This window comes from Pipra filicauda, unplaced genomic scaffold (assembly GCF_003945595.2).
Source record: "Pipra filicauda isolate LSUMZ 115617 unplaced genomic scaffold, ASM394559v2 scaffold76_size2844353_pilon, whole genome shotgun sequence".
Classification (NCBI taxonomy): Eukaryota; Metazoa; Chordata; class Aves; order Passeriformes; family Pipridae; genus Pipra; species Pipra filicauda.
Genome location: NW_024104942.1, coordinates 942,622 through 957,973, shown reverse-complemented (window position 1 = coordinate 957,973; position 15,352 = coordinate 942,622). Strand labels below are relative to the sequence as shown.

At 39.5% G+C, this 15,352-nt stretch overlaps 2 protein-coding genes across 2 annotated transcripts in view; one reads left to right on the top strand and one right to left on the bottom strand.

The window, feature by feature from the left end:
- CDC73 (cell division cycle 73) overlaps positions 1–15,352 on the bottom strand; it is a 105,919-nt gene that overhangs the window by 35,618 nt on the left and 54,949 nt on the right. The gene's annotated exons all lie outside the window — the stretch shown is intronic.
- Positions 5,241–13,417, top strand: B3GALT2 (beta-1,3-galactosyltransferase 2). The gene is made up of 2 exons (XM_027713284.2): positions 5,241–5,850; positions 10,629–13,417. The coding sequence occupies exon 2, from the start codon at positions 10,765–10,767 to the stop codon at positions 12,031–12,033; it is 1,269 nt and encodes a 422-aa protein (XP_027569085.1). The 5' UTR covers positions 5,241–5,850; positions 10,629–10,764; the 3' UTR covers positions 12,034–13,417.

Genomic DNA, 15,352 nt, shown 5'->3' with positions numbered 1-15,352 from the left:
TTTAGCACTTGAGAGCAGCAATAATTGCACGCAAAGCCTGGGGGAAGATATGAAAAATCAGAATAGAGAAGAGAAAGAAGATATGATAAAGCAAACAACACAGTCTTGAAGAAAGAAATCTGTCTGGACAGTAGCCCAATATACAAAATTTGCATAACACATAAAACCAGAAGTGAACCGAAGCCACTTCGGATTGTGAATTTTTGAGTGATTTTTGAAACAATCCAAACCTGTGTTCCTCAAAGGAAACTGTGATAGGAGAATGGACCGAATTCCAGATGGAGACCTAGAACATCAGTTTACTTATGAAAAAAATACAAGCTTTAGATTTATAAAACATCCTGTTGAAATGTTTCCTAAGAAGAACCCTCCTGACTTGAAAACATCACTTGGACTTTTTCCTCTCTCACAACTTTGCAAAGTCAGGGGATGTGTTTATATTCCCTACTGAATGATACATAACAATTATCAACTCCTCATCAGCATAACTGTTTCAGAACACCCGGGAACCTTTTCTAGTTCTAAGATTGATCTACATTGCTGCATTTAGGTTCTAAATTTACGACACTCAAAGATTAATAAAATCACTAAGTTTATGGCTTGGATGTGATTAGAATAGATTGCAAAATCTTGACCATTGGTAAAAACAATGTATAAGCAAGCGTAAAGCTGGGCTTCAAAACCAGCTAAACAACAGTAAAAACCTAATAAGGAAAATAAGGCAGGCAATACTGACACTTGTGGTCAATCCTAGATTGTTGGTTTTGATTCAGTTACAAACATGCATGTGATAGCTAAGGCATATGTTGGGATCACAAAGTAGCCAAGTAAATTATAAGTATTTTACAACCCTGTTTCCACTTCAACTGAACTTACTGGAGAAGTGTTCTTTTTGAAGCAAAGAGAGGAACAGCCATTGGCCATATACATAATAGTTCTTAACCAAGCATTTATGACACTCTGCATTAACACTTTTCCAGAACGTAAAAATAAAACTTAAAAGCAAAAATAACCAATCTTGAAAATGTTGCCATTAATCATTCTGAACTGTCACTTGAAAGGTTTCCAATGCATTACAGTTGAAATAATACTTCATTTTACTATGAAAAAATGGAATAAACTTTTCAAAATATTCATGGAGTATCCAGAAACCATGGTCCACACGGGAACACTGATAGGTCAACTACGGTATAAGTATTTATTTTAACTCTCATGGGCCTAGTGGCCACCAGGCAGAAGGTTACCAAGCAGTACACGCTTGACTACTGCGACTACTCAGGACAGGTTTGAGAAATTCCTGCTAATGTTGTCAAGATGGAACTTTACTTAATGGCTCAATCTAAGAGTTTATTACAAAATCAGTTAGACAAGATTCTGATGAAACCCTCTAAAAAAGACATGCAGAGAGTTTTCAAAGTTTTTTTGAAGAAAATATTCCAAACTTACACACCTTTGTTTTGCCTAAGTGCATTTTGCTCAGCTCACAGTTGCCACGTGCACAGGTTATTGTAAATCACCATCTTCTCTTAGTCCTTGAGTCTGGTTCCAGCCTGGCAGGGCTCACTGAACAGTCCAGTGTCCACCGGCCACGGTAACTCTGCCATGTTCCCAACACAGCCCGTACATCTTCACATCACTTACTCCTTGTAGTCTTAATAGGTGGCAGCATTTCAAACCCTAACATTGCAGCTTCTAATTTAAGATGTAACCATAGTAACATTACAGAACATACTACTCCCTGGATCAAGAACAAGCAGTCCACTGACCCTTCATGGTGAGATTTAGCTGAAATAAAGCTCATTCCAACCTCCAGCCCAGCAAGATTAACAAAACCTCCAGGTCCTATTTCCTGTACAAAGCAAGATTTGCCCTCCTGAAACACCCAGAAACATAGAGGATCATATAAAAGTGGCTAAGAACAAAGTGCTATAAAAGAAAAGGAATTTCTTCCTGAAACTTTGACTCTAAAGCTACATCGGTCACTCCCAGACAGAAAGTAGTAGAAAAATCAAAGGTTTTTCCTTACTTTTCTGTAAGATGAGCAGACTTGCTCATCCTTTATTTGAAAAAAAAAGAGAATGAACAAAAGAAACTGGTCATTAATATTTAAGAATTCAATATTCAATTTGTTCACAAGGCAAGATGACAAATTTTACACATATCAACAGACAACAGCTCTGCCTGAACTTTACAGGTTACACACAAGGGATATATGGTCATTTAATTAAAAGCCAAAGCTGATGTCTGTTCCTTTATAAATTTACTTTGAAAAAGATTCTACTTAGAAAAAACAGCCCTAGGGATTTTTGTACCTTTAATATTTACCAATGAGTATTTACAGAAAAATAAGAACAGCTCTGCCCACTCCAATATGTAAACATACTACATACAGCTCACAAGCTTCAGGAGGGACACCAGGTACAGTGTAGCAGTAGTAAATAAATTAAGTTGAAACAGTATGGATTTTAATAACCATTCTGTTGAGATTTAGACTTGCTTCCCAAATACAATGTTACATGTCTTATCTGAAAATTCAAAAGTCAGAGGCAGATTTACATGCTTGTATTTGACAAAGACATTACATCTTCTATGCAAATCAACACGGGTAGACTGACTACATGAATAACCCACTTGATTTCCTATTCGTAGCCTGGAATGCAGCAAAGTGACAGGACTCCTGAGCACACTGTCACATGTTTGTATATGTACAGCAACAGAATGTACAAAGTTCTGGATATTATGTAGGGCAGGGATAAGACAGCTTTGGGTGTTTAAGTAGAAAATTGAGTAGACTGGGCACGCATGAAACCTGTCAAAGCACTGATTCACAATTGTTCATGAAGGTCCCAGATCAGTAAGGAGTGCTGGACACAGACCCTCCTCTCTCGCCCCACTGTCGTCCCCTCCCTTCATTTTTTAAACACAAAATTTCTCAGAGTGGAGGAGGTACAAAGTCTTTACTGATACGCACTTTATATTGAGGAAGTATGCTCATGATCCTTGACCCCGTAGCTAAGGAAGTATCATCCCTTCCCATAACACAACATATAAAAAGGTGCAGATAAGAGAACTTGCCCTCTTCTCTCTTCAGGTGGCTGAAGGTGACAGGTCTCTCCGCAGAGGGTCTTTGCTTGTATAGGCCAGGGCCTGCTGCTCAGACCTGCCGTCATCTCCAGTCCCTCCAGGAGGCATGAGGAGTTGGCTGGTGCCTCGCACAGTTCTGCTGGCCCGTTCAGGGAAGTATTTAATCCTTTTTTTTTTATTTATTCTCTAGTTCTCTATTAACAGGGTGTATTTGGAGGATATTTGTTTTTTGTTCTTTATCCCTGTTTCCCCTTCCCTTTCCCCTTTTTTCCTTCTCGGGAGCTCCCTATCGTGTGTACAATATCAACGCTGCCTCCGTACAATCCTAAATATCCACTGGTCAGATTATGTGACTAATAAGTCTGTTCTAGAACAAGCAGCAGTCACAAGTATTGAGGCCATGTTGCTGAGAACACAGCTGCGCTGGGCACGGCACGCCTCCAGGATGAAGGACCTTGACACCGCCTTCCTAAGATCTTGCTTTATGGTGAACTTGCCACCGGCTGCCGCAAGAGAGGAGCCCCGAAGAGAAGATACAAGGACTCCCTGAAACAACATCTCAGCCTTGGCCATATTGATCACCATAACTGGTCTACTGTGGCCTCCAGTCGGGAGGTCTGGAGACACACTATCTATAATGCTGCTGATGCTTTTGAGAAAGCACGCAGGATCACCCTTGAGGAGAAAAGACAGCGCAGAAAGAATCATGCCTTGCAGAATATACTACCTAAGGAGTCTTTCTGCTGTGCCTTTTGCAACTGGACGTGTCTATCTCGTATTGGCCTCTTCAGCCACCAGCGCGCTCGTAACAAACGTGGGTAGAGCCCTTCCCAAATCTTCGTTGGCAAAGCCCAGCCATGATGATGATATATTTTTGCTGTAGCTTTGGCTGTTCGGGTTTTTTCCTTCCCGCTTTGGGGAGTTGTTTTTTTTGCTGGGTCTCGGCAATTTGGCGGAGAGCCAGCTCGAACCTTACACAATCCTAAAATGCCCTCACATAGGATCATAGGATTTGTGGAAATTGTCGTTAGGTTAGGAAATGCATGCATTACAAACAAGACTGAATTAATAGAGAAAGTTAGTGTACATAGATTATTTAGTTAGGAGGATCTAAATCTGATTATGTTTCTAGTAAATTAGCATAATATGCATCTAGAATAATAAAACACCTTGACTGCCTGGGGAAGCCTTATTTGCCAGTAAGGGACATACTTTACCCCCAATCCTACAAATCAGACACATCACATGATAGAGCAATTATAGTTTCTTCATCCCTTGGCTAAACAAAAGTCTAAAGAGCTAATCATTAGCTTTTCAAAACAGAGTGGATAAACACAGTGACTAATAAATACCTGGGTAAGTATGCTACTAGCTTTCTATTGTCTGAGCTATCCATTGTGGTATTTTACTTATACAGTAAATATAGTAAGATGCTTCAGCATAGAAGGGTCATCATTGAGAGGAGAGAAATGAAAGGAACACAAGTTTCCTTAGGACCAGAAAGGCAAATTCTATGATACAGGTATGTCTGTAACAGACAAAAGACATTTTAGATTCATCAATAATTGAAATTAAGTGCCCCCGACTCTGCAATGCCAGACTTCAGGCTTTACCACAGCAGAAAGCCATTAACAGCAGAGAGGCAGCTTAACAGTGTGTCCTTATACATCAGTGTTGTTCAGCTTAATTGAACAACCTAAGATAACAAAAAGCAGCTTTTATAGAGTAAGCATGTGCTAAGGAAATCCAAGCAAAGAAATACCTTTTTATTTTTATTTTGGCATGAAGGCACAACTGATTTATGCTCCAAGAGAGCCGAATGGGTTAAATCAATCTTCAGCATCTAAATGCTTATAATTCCCTTGCACTGCAGAACAGCTTTCGGAATACGGGAATAGAACGTCTAGCATTAAAAATCCCCTAGAGAATCATAAGTTACAGTGTCAGGGAAAAGTGAAAACAATCTGTAAAAACCCTCAATTGTTCACTTAATAATCATACAATTTTTATACTCTTCACCTACCACTGTGCATGAACTGAGTATGTATCATTTATCAAATAAGAGCAAGAGCCTGTAAAGCTTCCTGTCTGCCTTTGGATTTAGTCAAAATGAATGCAAACAATCACGTGGGATTCAGCCAAGCAGTGACGTTAAATTCTGCTCTGTCAGAAGACAGCATCTGTCAAAGCCCACATTTAAACTGCTGCCTGCCTGTGCAGCAGCCGAAGAACTACGGAATGGATTTTATACACCAGAATTCTGGGTTAAAACAGCTCCAAACCATTTCTATTACTGCCTAGCAACAATGAAGGAAGGAACAGAGGGAAATCCTATTACTGAAGACAACTGAAGCACTACGCGCTAGCACTCCCTGCTAACACTACCATTAGAAATATGGATACTGGGGAGAGGAGAACACAGCACTGCATTGTCCGACACGGGAAACACCAGATGTAAAAAGCTCCTATGCATCAGCTGTGAGCGCCAGACAGCCCCGCTCCGAACAGAAACGAGAACTACCGTCCTTTTGTTTGCAGGATGAACAAAAAGCCCCAAGACAAGGACGACACTTATAAGCAAGGAAGGTAACACGGCAACGGGCAGACAGATGGACAGAGTGGATGCCGAGGGGAGCGATCGCAGGAAGCAGGGCTGTGGGGGGATGTGCGCATGTTCGAGAGCATCTTTTCTGCTGAAGTGATGGCGTGCCAAAACTATTTTCTGTGGGTATAATCCTCGCACCATAAATGGCCTGACCAAGGAAGGTATGTCAAACCCTCGTGTGTGATATCCATTCGGTTGTCTGTTATCTTTTCAGCCATTACAGATAATGATCGTTCCTAATTTGCAGAGCCCTGAGACAACACTGTCTCTGAACAGGGAGAAGGAATTCTAGCAGGTTTTCCTCTTCCCCTGCACAATGTCACTACCTTACACTCACTAAATGCACTGCTTATAGTCTGCCAAGGTTGGTGCGGCTGGAGAGGAGGGATTAGAGGGATAATGTAGCTACTGTAATGATTGCTTTTAACTGAGAAATTAAAAACTCAAACCCCTCCAAAATAGAAAAACCAGTTAGAAATCCTCTCAAACTAGGTCAAAATTAATCCTTATCTGAAGTAATCTTAAAGCACTGGTAAAATGGCCATAATGTGACATACTGAGAGCACTGAACCATCAAAACAGACCATGCAGTCAAAAGACATTATCTTAACAGCCCCTCCAGACCTTTTTACACTTGTTTTTCTTCCCCCCATACACAAGCAAAATGTCATCAGGTCAGTATCAGCCAAGCATAAACTGGGAGCGTGCAAAAGATTGGGCATGATTTAAACCATCAGCAGTGCAAACAGGCACCACAATTTACAAGTAACATCAGGCTCCCCCGACATCCCAAAAGGAAACCTTCAAACACTACACACTCAAAATGGTAAGGACGTAACTTATCTCCTGCCATCATTGCAATTTCTGTTTAATATGAAAACACTGACTGTTTAACTTGGATTGTAAAATGACATTCCATCTAATTGCCATTCATTTCTATTTATTGTTGAAATTTAAATACTTTGCCACTGGTGGCAAACAAACAAGATGAACATTTGCAGAAATTTAAGACCTAAATCTATAGCAATTCAATACACCACAGAAAGAAAGTGCTTATCTGCAGAATCTACCAATATGCTATAATAAATCATTAAAAGTCAATATAAATGTGGTTTCTTTGCCCAAGGCAATGCTAACATGCAATAAAACAACTGCAGCCAGAGAGAGTTCACAAATCTAAGGATGCAGTATATAACAGACACTGGTTTCAAATCAGTTTTAACACATTCAGAATATAAAGTCACTTCACAGAACTTTTAAAGCAACAACAAAAAAATGTACCCTCAGGCAATACTCCAGGAGAAGCACACTTAGCTCATGGTGAGACTTTCATATCTTGACATTCAAAAACCTGCACATCAAACCTTATCCCAAGTACTGTTTTGTGCAAAAGATTAATGGAGTTTGTGAGGGAACTCGGGCACATTTTCTGAGGCCCAATATGCAACTGCTGCTGTTGTTCATCAGAATACCAACTCAGGCTGCCTTTTAAACTCTTCCCTCTAATTTAAGAGTTTGCCCACACAGCTAATCAAAATATGAAAATCCAAGACGTGTGAATAGGAAGTCGAATGCTTCAATTTGCAAAGCTGTAATTATAGAGCAGAACTGCAAGTACCAGGAACCAAAACACCAGCAGAGCACAGACCACAAATAAAAATTCAAGAGGCATTCACAGTTTGTATATTTGGCATTTGATAATGCATCAGTGACTGCACTGTCAAGTGCCAAAAATGAAGCAGCGTTATCATAAATAATATCTTCAAATCGCAGTTACATGCAACGACACTCGCAGAGGACAAGGTGAGTGTTACAGAGACCTTTTGCTATACTTAGGTTTTCTTATCTACTGTCAATAGTTGGTGCCTGTTCATAAGCTTTCTGTGAAATAGAATTTTAAATATTTGTACAAAAGCAGGAATGTTCTAACCCTAAGTAAGTGAAAGAAAATAATATTTTTATTTTACTATTTGATGGTGAGTTTAATGTCTACTGATAGGTTTTTTACATTATTTTTAAACAATGCATCCTAGCATTTTGTATTTTTTTCAAAGGTGCAATTGTCTTTGCTGTATTTCAAATGCTTGATACCCCACTGTATATTTTGAAATGTTTTACATACAAATTGCAAAGAAAATGAGCCCCAGTTATTTGAGTTTTGTTTCAGTCAATAGTTTTATGAAGCTGAAAAATACATGTGGGTCCTTCCCCTATTCATACAATGCTTTTTTAACGGGCAAACAGAGACAGATTTTGAAAGAAACTTCTACCTTGAAAAACCAAGGAAATATGTGAAAAATCAAGGAAATATGACTCTCTTGAAATTTCTTACGGTTCTAGTTCCATCCCTCAGTGTAAAACTTATTTTCATGTGCACAGCGTGAGCATTCAGCCTAATCAAAAAAGGTTTCAGCCATTACAACTGCCTTTCCTGGGACACTTCCTCAGTGCATCATGGAAAGACAGCACTTGAAAACAGTTTTTTGTTTAGACAAATATGTAACTGAAGAGTCTGACTTGCGCCTATTGCCATATCAAAGTAGGTGCACAACAAAATACTACCTAAATTAAAGATTAAACACAGATTAGCACTGCAGCTTATATTTGCTGAAATAATTCCATCTAATGGTTGTAGTTTTGTAAGTGGAACAATTCAGTGTGACAAAATTGATCTGAATTCTAGCTGCTACTCCACATTCATGAAATTCTGGGTTTGACTTTCTTCCTAAACTGTGTAAGCATGCAGTGGAATGATAATTAATCAAATATTCCCACTGCTGCCTTCCAGCCTGGTATCAAACAATTAACTTCCCTGAGATCTAGAGTATCCCTTGAAATGGCATTTATGTTTGCTGATGCAGAGATATTCTTCCCAAACAGCCGAGTGCTCATAGAGAACTCACTGCACACTGCAAAGAAACTAAAAATTATGAGTTTTGAGGGGAGGTTTCTGTTTTTTCAGCAGGCAAAAGCAGGTTCAAGTGGTCAGATAAACACGAGCCTTTCACATTCGGGGCTTTTCTTTGCATAAGGACAAGTTAAAGCAGAATAAACGTGGCGCATCAGGTTAATTCTGAATGTACATAGTTTAGACACAGATGTTTACGATTTTTAGGGAGGCAGCCAAGTCTCCGGCAAGTGGCATCAGCCCAACGCGGTTAAATTAAAAAATAAAAAATAAAAAAAAAAAAATCAGAAATACTTTCAGCAAGCCTGAAAGCCCAAACGCATGAACGCTGGGCACCAGCAGCGGGGCGGGATCCCCGGGCCGGTGTCCGGCTGTTCCCGAAGGACCCGCGGCTCTTCCCGATCCCTTCCCGATCCCGATCCCCTCCCGGGTCACAATTCCCGCGCGCTGGCGCCCCCTGGCGGAGGTCACCGGGGCGGCTCCCGCTTCCCGGCGAGCCCTGTCCGGGAGCAGCTCCCGCTCCCAGCGGAGCGTGTCCGCTCACACACGGGCGGTGAGTAAAATAAACCCTCTGCTGCACTTCTCTCCCCGCCCTTCTGAAATGCAAATAGTCCCCTACGTGAACCGCGCAATTTAATATTATTCGACTGACATCTCAAGCTACTTCCTTACAATCTTAAATCCTGTAATTTCCCATGTAACGTGTCACTTAGTTTTTAAATGCGTAAATTAATCCAAATATTGGTTTTAGAAGATAGGGAAGCAATTAATAAATTACACATTTCTATTAGAAATAGCATTTTCTATGGACTCTTGTTCAGCTGTCATCCTTTTTTCCTATACAAAACCCTGGGGCCCAGAAATAAATTAGAGCAAATTGAAAATCACAAACGAATTGCTTCTGTGCAGTGAAAGGTTCATTTACGAGATGATGTGATCAGCTTTTAATATGCAGCATCATGAAGCTGCCATATTGACTCTGCTCCTGAATATGAACAAAAATTTAAGAGAAAATGAAGCACAGACTACTTTGGCACTTTTTCTTACAGCTACAGCTGCTGGTCACAATACTTGAAATTTCTGACTAGTACAAGAGGTACAGTATTTACATACACATTTATAGTGAAAAAACCAGAATCACGATCATCAGATAGTTTGCCAGAAACTTAGTGCTGTGCAATTCTACTTCCAGTTAATACGACACTACACCCAAGATCTCTGCCTACTAAAAATCAACAGCTTAATTTTAATTCAGCTTCCTGTGAGCCTGTCACCACAGCCAAGTGTTCCATTCAGTATTTTCCTTGATGGTGGAGTAGAAGGTTAAAGGTGCCTGAAAGGTGACTGAAAATGTTATCCTGCATTACCATCCGAGGGCTGTGCACGGAGGTTACTGGACCCTGAAAATTAATTTTGACAGGTGCATCTTCTCATTGACTTTCCGAACACAGCCGGGGCCGGCGGAAGCACGCCAGGCAGTGTACTGTGACTAACACAGCTCTGCCATAATCAACCTTGTGCCGTCTGTCCCAACACCAACACATGACCATTTTGCAAAAAGGGTTTTAAACTGAGAGCCGTTCTAGCCTCTGCATGTCAAATCAATTTTAATTAATGCCAATAAACCTTCCATCTGGTATCAAGGCTTTTTCATTCAGTCCTCCTTTAACACCGTACAAAGATTTCACAGTTAGTATATATGAAGCTATTTACATGTACTTCACACTTCTCCCTGTTAACATGATCAATTATGGGGTTTTTTTCCTTTTTATCTTTGGCATCCAGGAGGTTTGTCAAAAGTTTTACTAGATAAAAAAAAAAAAAGGCATTTCTAAAAGCTAACAAATCAAGTGAAATCATAAAACAAGGTTGGCTTTTAGCATAAGTCAATCTTGTTTCTATTGACATGGACTTTTTAAAAAAAATTAACTCAATTTTCTGTTAATATCTAGTTTCTATTTGTAACCTTTCATATTATCAGTGTGTAAAATGAAAGATTTCTGATTTTCATTTTTTTTTTACTCTTTGCAGAGCGAGCCATTTGCAGACAATTGCTCAACATGAACGAAAGAAAATGAATACCAAAGAATAGCAGTGGATTGAAAACCAATCGGAAAAGCATTTTGCTTGACCATTGTCTCATTTCCCATCATTGGATCCTTACAACATGCTTCAGTGGAGGAGACGACACTGCTGCTTTGCAAAGATGACCTGGAATACCAAAAGGTCTCTGTTTCGCACCCACCTCATGGGCCTGATCTCCCTGGTGTTTCTGTTTGCTATGTTTCTGTTCTTTAATCATCATGACTGGCTGCCAGGCAGGGCTGGATTCAGAGAAAATCCCATGGCTTACACTATACGAGGATTTAGGTCTACAAAAATCGAGACAAACCACAGCTCGCTAAGAAACATGTGGAGAGATGCTGTACCTCAGACACTCAGGCCTCCAACAGTCACCAACCCCAACAACACGGATCTGTCTCCACAGGGAGTAACTGGTTTGGAAAACACCCTCAGCGCCAATGGAAGTATTTACAACGAGAAGGGTACTGGGCATCCGACTTTGTATCATTTCAAATACGTCATCAACGAGCCTGAGAAGTGCCAGGAGAAGACCCCTTTTCTAATACTGCTCATAGCTGCAGAGCCAGGCCAGGTGGAAGCCAGACAAGCTATTCGGCAAACTTGGGGTAACGAAAGCCTGGCACCTGGCATCCAAATTGTTCGTATTTTTTTGTTGGGGTTAAGCATCAAGATAAATGGATACCTCCAGCGCACCATCCTTGAGGAAAGCAGACAGTACCACGACATCATTCAACAAGAATACTTAGACACTTACTATAATTTAACCATTAAAACTCTGATGGGAATGAACTGGGTTGCAACTTACTGTCCACATGTTCCATACGTTATGAAAACTGATAGTGATATGTTTGTCAATACTGATTATTTAATACACAAGCTTCTGAAACCAGAACTTCCTCCAAGGCACAAGTATTTTACAGGTTATTTAATGAGAGGTTATGCACCTAATAGGAACAAGGATAGCAAGTGGTATATGCCACCTGATTTGTATCCAAGTGAACGTTATCCCGTATTCTGCTCTGGAACTGGTTATGTTTTTTCTGGAGATTTAGCAGAAAAAATCTTTAAAGTCTCCTTAAGCATCAGACGTTTACATTTGGAGGACGTGTACGTGGGGATCTGTCTGGCCAAGCTGCGGATTGACCCCATGCCTCCACCCAACGAGTTTGTCTTCAATCACTGGCGAGTTTCTTACTCCAGCTGTAAATATAGCCACCTTATTACCTCCCATCAGTTCCAACCTAGTGAACTGATCAAATACTGGAACCACTTACAACAGAATAAGCACAACGCCTGTGCCAATGCAGCGAAAGACAAAGCAGGCAGGTACCGCCACCGCAAACTGCACTAGAAGGATGAGGCTCCCTCTGCCCACGTGCAACCTGTAAATACTGCTGAGTGCATGTACAGTGAACATGGATGAGCTTCATGGGACAGCCTTCAGTTGATCCCCATCACATAGTGGAGTCTGGAAATTATTTTTTTAAGTTGAAAAAAAAAAGTATAGTTCTTGATAACAGTAATATTATGAAATGATAACCAAAAGGTTTTCCCAGCAAATTTGAGGAAAAAAAAAGATGGTATTAAGGATTTTTGTGTTAATGTGCAATAATAAGCATGCACACTTTGGTGGTACAATTGCTGATTTATGTGCCAATAAAATATAATGGAGCATATTTTCCACACTAAAATTTTATTTTAAAAAATGCATTCATAGCTCTAGTTCTCTTCCATGTAATGATCTCTTGTTATCTAGAATTGCTATAAAATGAAAAATTAAAAACTAAGTAAATTGCACAAAGGGCAGATCAATTACAATTATTATACACTACTTTAATGTACAACACATTTAGCAATATCACAATTTAGCAAGACACTACCAGTGGACTCTAAAGCACTAAGAAAGTACTCCTTGGAAGTAGGTCCAGTTTTGGGAGGTTTGCTCATTTGGTTAGGAAGGAGGGATAAAATGAAATCAAAGTTCATAAGACTTGCTTTGTACATCACCTTCAGAAATGCAAGTGGTGTTCTGGATGCAACTAAATTCTCTTCAAAGAGCTGACTAAAAGTCACTTCATTCTCTAGAAGTCACAGGGTGAGCTCCTAAAGTAACCTTCATGGAAATTCATTCAATCTGCTATTAATTTCCCTACATAACTTCAAGGTAACTGAAAGGTTGATCAGAAATGTAACATGTAAGTTCAAGCCTTGTATCATTCTTGACGAAATTCCATTTTGTCCAAAAAAGGGAGAAAACCAATCAAACATTTGTTGATTTTGCTCTTTCCTCCCTGCCAAAAAACAAGGATCAGTCAAGTGAAAATACATCTACTAGAGAAAATTAAGCCACACACCTTACTTTATAGGTGGGAAAGACTAGGTCATAATAAGATTAAGAGTTCCAGATAGCAATATGGGCAAGAACAAAATCCAGGCAATTTTAAACTCACAACATGTACCACTGAAAATAAATTGTGAGAAGTAGGTTAAATCTATTTACAGGTTTCCAGTTTTCTAACAAACAGAAGTTTTAAACCTTATTTTCCAACAGTATCAAATTCAGGTTATTACTGCTTGTCACAGTGCCAGGGTAAGCAATACCCACCTCTTACTTAGCAGCAAATGATAGCACTGCAATCAGTTTTCTGTTTGACTGGGACTTTTTAATTGGATAAAATACAAATATTTGATGTACTTTTATTATTTAATAAAATTGATTATATTTATGGTCTTAAGACTTCACTTTTTATGGGAAAGCTGCTCAGGAAGAAATAAATTTCTAGCTTTAGCATTACTTGGCTATTACACTATGTTCCTTAGTCCTTAAAGTCTAGTTTTCATACCATGCACAGTACAGATCACAGTAGGTTTTTTTTTCTTTGTAATGAAAAGACAAATCATATTACTGAGCACTCTCAGCAGCTTTAGGGCTGTCTGTCTGCAGGAACCTACACGTGTGAACAGACTGCAATGCACTGGACTATACCTCTGAAGCAATTCTAGGAGCTCCTATGGATGATGGGTATTGGAATTTGCTCATCACCAATTTTTTTGGTGAACCTCCATTAAATTTTGTCCTCTGCAGTATTTCAGGTATGCTAATTACCCATTTGTGCATTTCCAAGACAATTCAAATTGCAGAAATGTCTGTTTCTAGGGAAAGTAAATACATGTAAAAGTCATAACTCTCTTCTGCAGAGATTTCTCCAACTAGGTGGAAAGTACATACGCTTAGTTTATGTGATGACTGTTGGCATTTGTGTAAGACAGAGGTGCGAGCCGCATTAGAAAAAGTCTTTGGGAGTGTTTTCAACAGCCATTAGTAGTTCTTCCCCACTCAGTCTGCCTGCTTCCTTCCAGCTGACACAGGCCCCAGCAAACAGCCCAGCTGAAAGCCACCCGCCTGAAGTTCAGTGTATGCAAGCTTTACACTAATAGCACCAATTTTAGACCACCAGAGTGAGAGTCTAAAGCCAGCTACTACTCGAGGGTATTCAGTTTTGGAAGATGTACAATCCCATAAGTGGCCTCTCCCCAGTAATGCTGCCAAGAGCACAGTCCATCCTCCTGGAGAGGACTTCAACACTGTTCCCTGCCTTCAAGCCATACTGTAATTTGCTCTGCTTGGGTCTTACCAACTCTGGCTAGTTCAAAACGCTGTTACTGGCTTCTGGGTATAGTCCAAGAGGTTAATACCGAAACCTTAAACAGTTTGGCACTTGAATCATCAAGTTTGGCAGCCAAACAGCCTCTCGGGTGCTCCACTTTGGAGCACATAAACAACATGGATCTGCCCGAGCTTGGCAGAACCACAGCACGATGCCTACGAGTTCAGCCTACCAAACTTCTTGATAGTTAAAATACGAGTGAGGAGTATAAGAAGCTAAATAAAAAGCCGTTTTTAATGTCCTCCTAAGGGTCCAACATAATTTTTAACATTTGTATTACTGTTTGGGTATTAATTGAAGCTACTGTATAAATATAGTTGAATCCTTACCAAGCTAGCCAAAGGCTACTTAAATCGTTTGCATCCAAGTACTGTTTTCTTGCACAGTTTGTTGCAAAGCTTGCAGAAACAAAAGGGAAAGCCTGTATGATAAAATATGCAATTACAGAATGAAAGCTCTACATTCCATTCTCTGAATGTTTTACTGTTTTCGAGCTTGTGTTTAAGCTACTTGCTCACTCTACTAGAATATAAAAACAGTTCATGTTAAAAATAGCGCAATAATTATTTATATCATTAAAATCTTGGACAAGTTCTCTCACTTCCTTTCCCCACAAAGCAAGACAAAAAAATGCATTTTCATTAGCAATAGGATACAAACTTGTAGCTAAAATTCTAACAGGTCTGCAATGCAGTTAAAAAAAAAAAAGGGAAAAAAGGATATAACTATTCACTGAATATAGAAATTTGTATGATATTTGCTTTGAATGTTTTTACTTCTCTGTATTTCTGCTTCAGGTTGAAAACAAATATAAAAAGTCATAATGGCTCAAAACTTATGATGGAAGAAAAAAATTATGACATCATCAGTATAATCATTATGGCAAAGGAAAACCTTAGAAGACTTATCATGGTAACAAAAATCAGAAATTGGAATTCCGTAATTTCCCCCTATTTATTTAACTAAATAAAGATTTACAAGTTGATACCATAGGACCAAAAT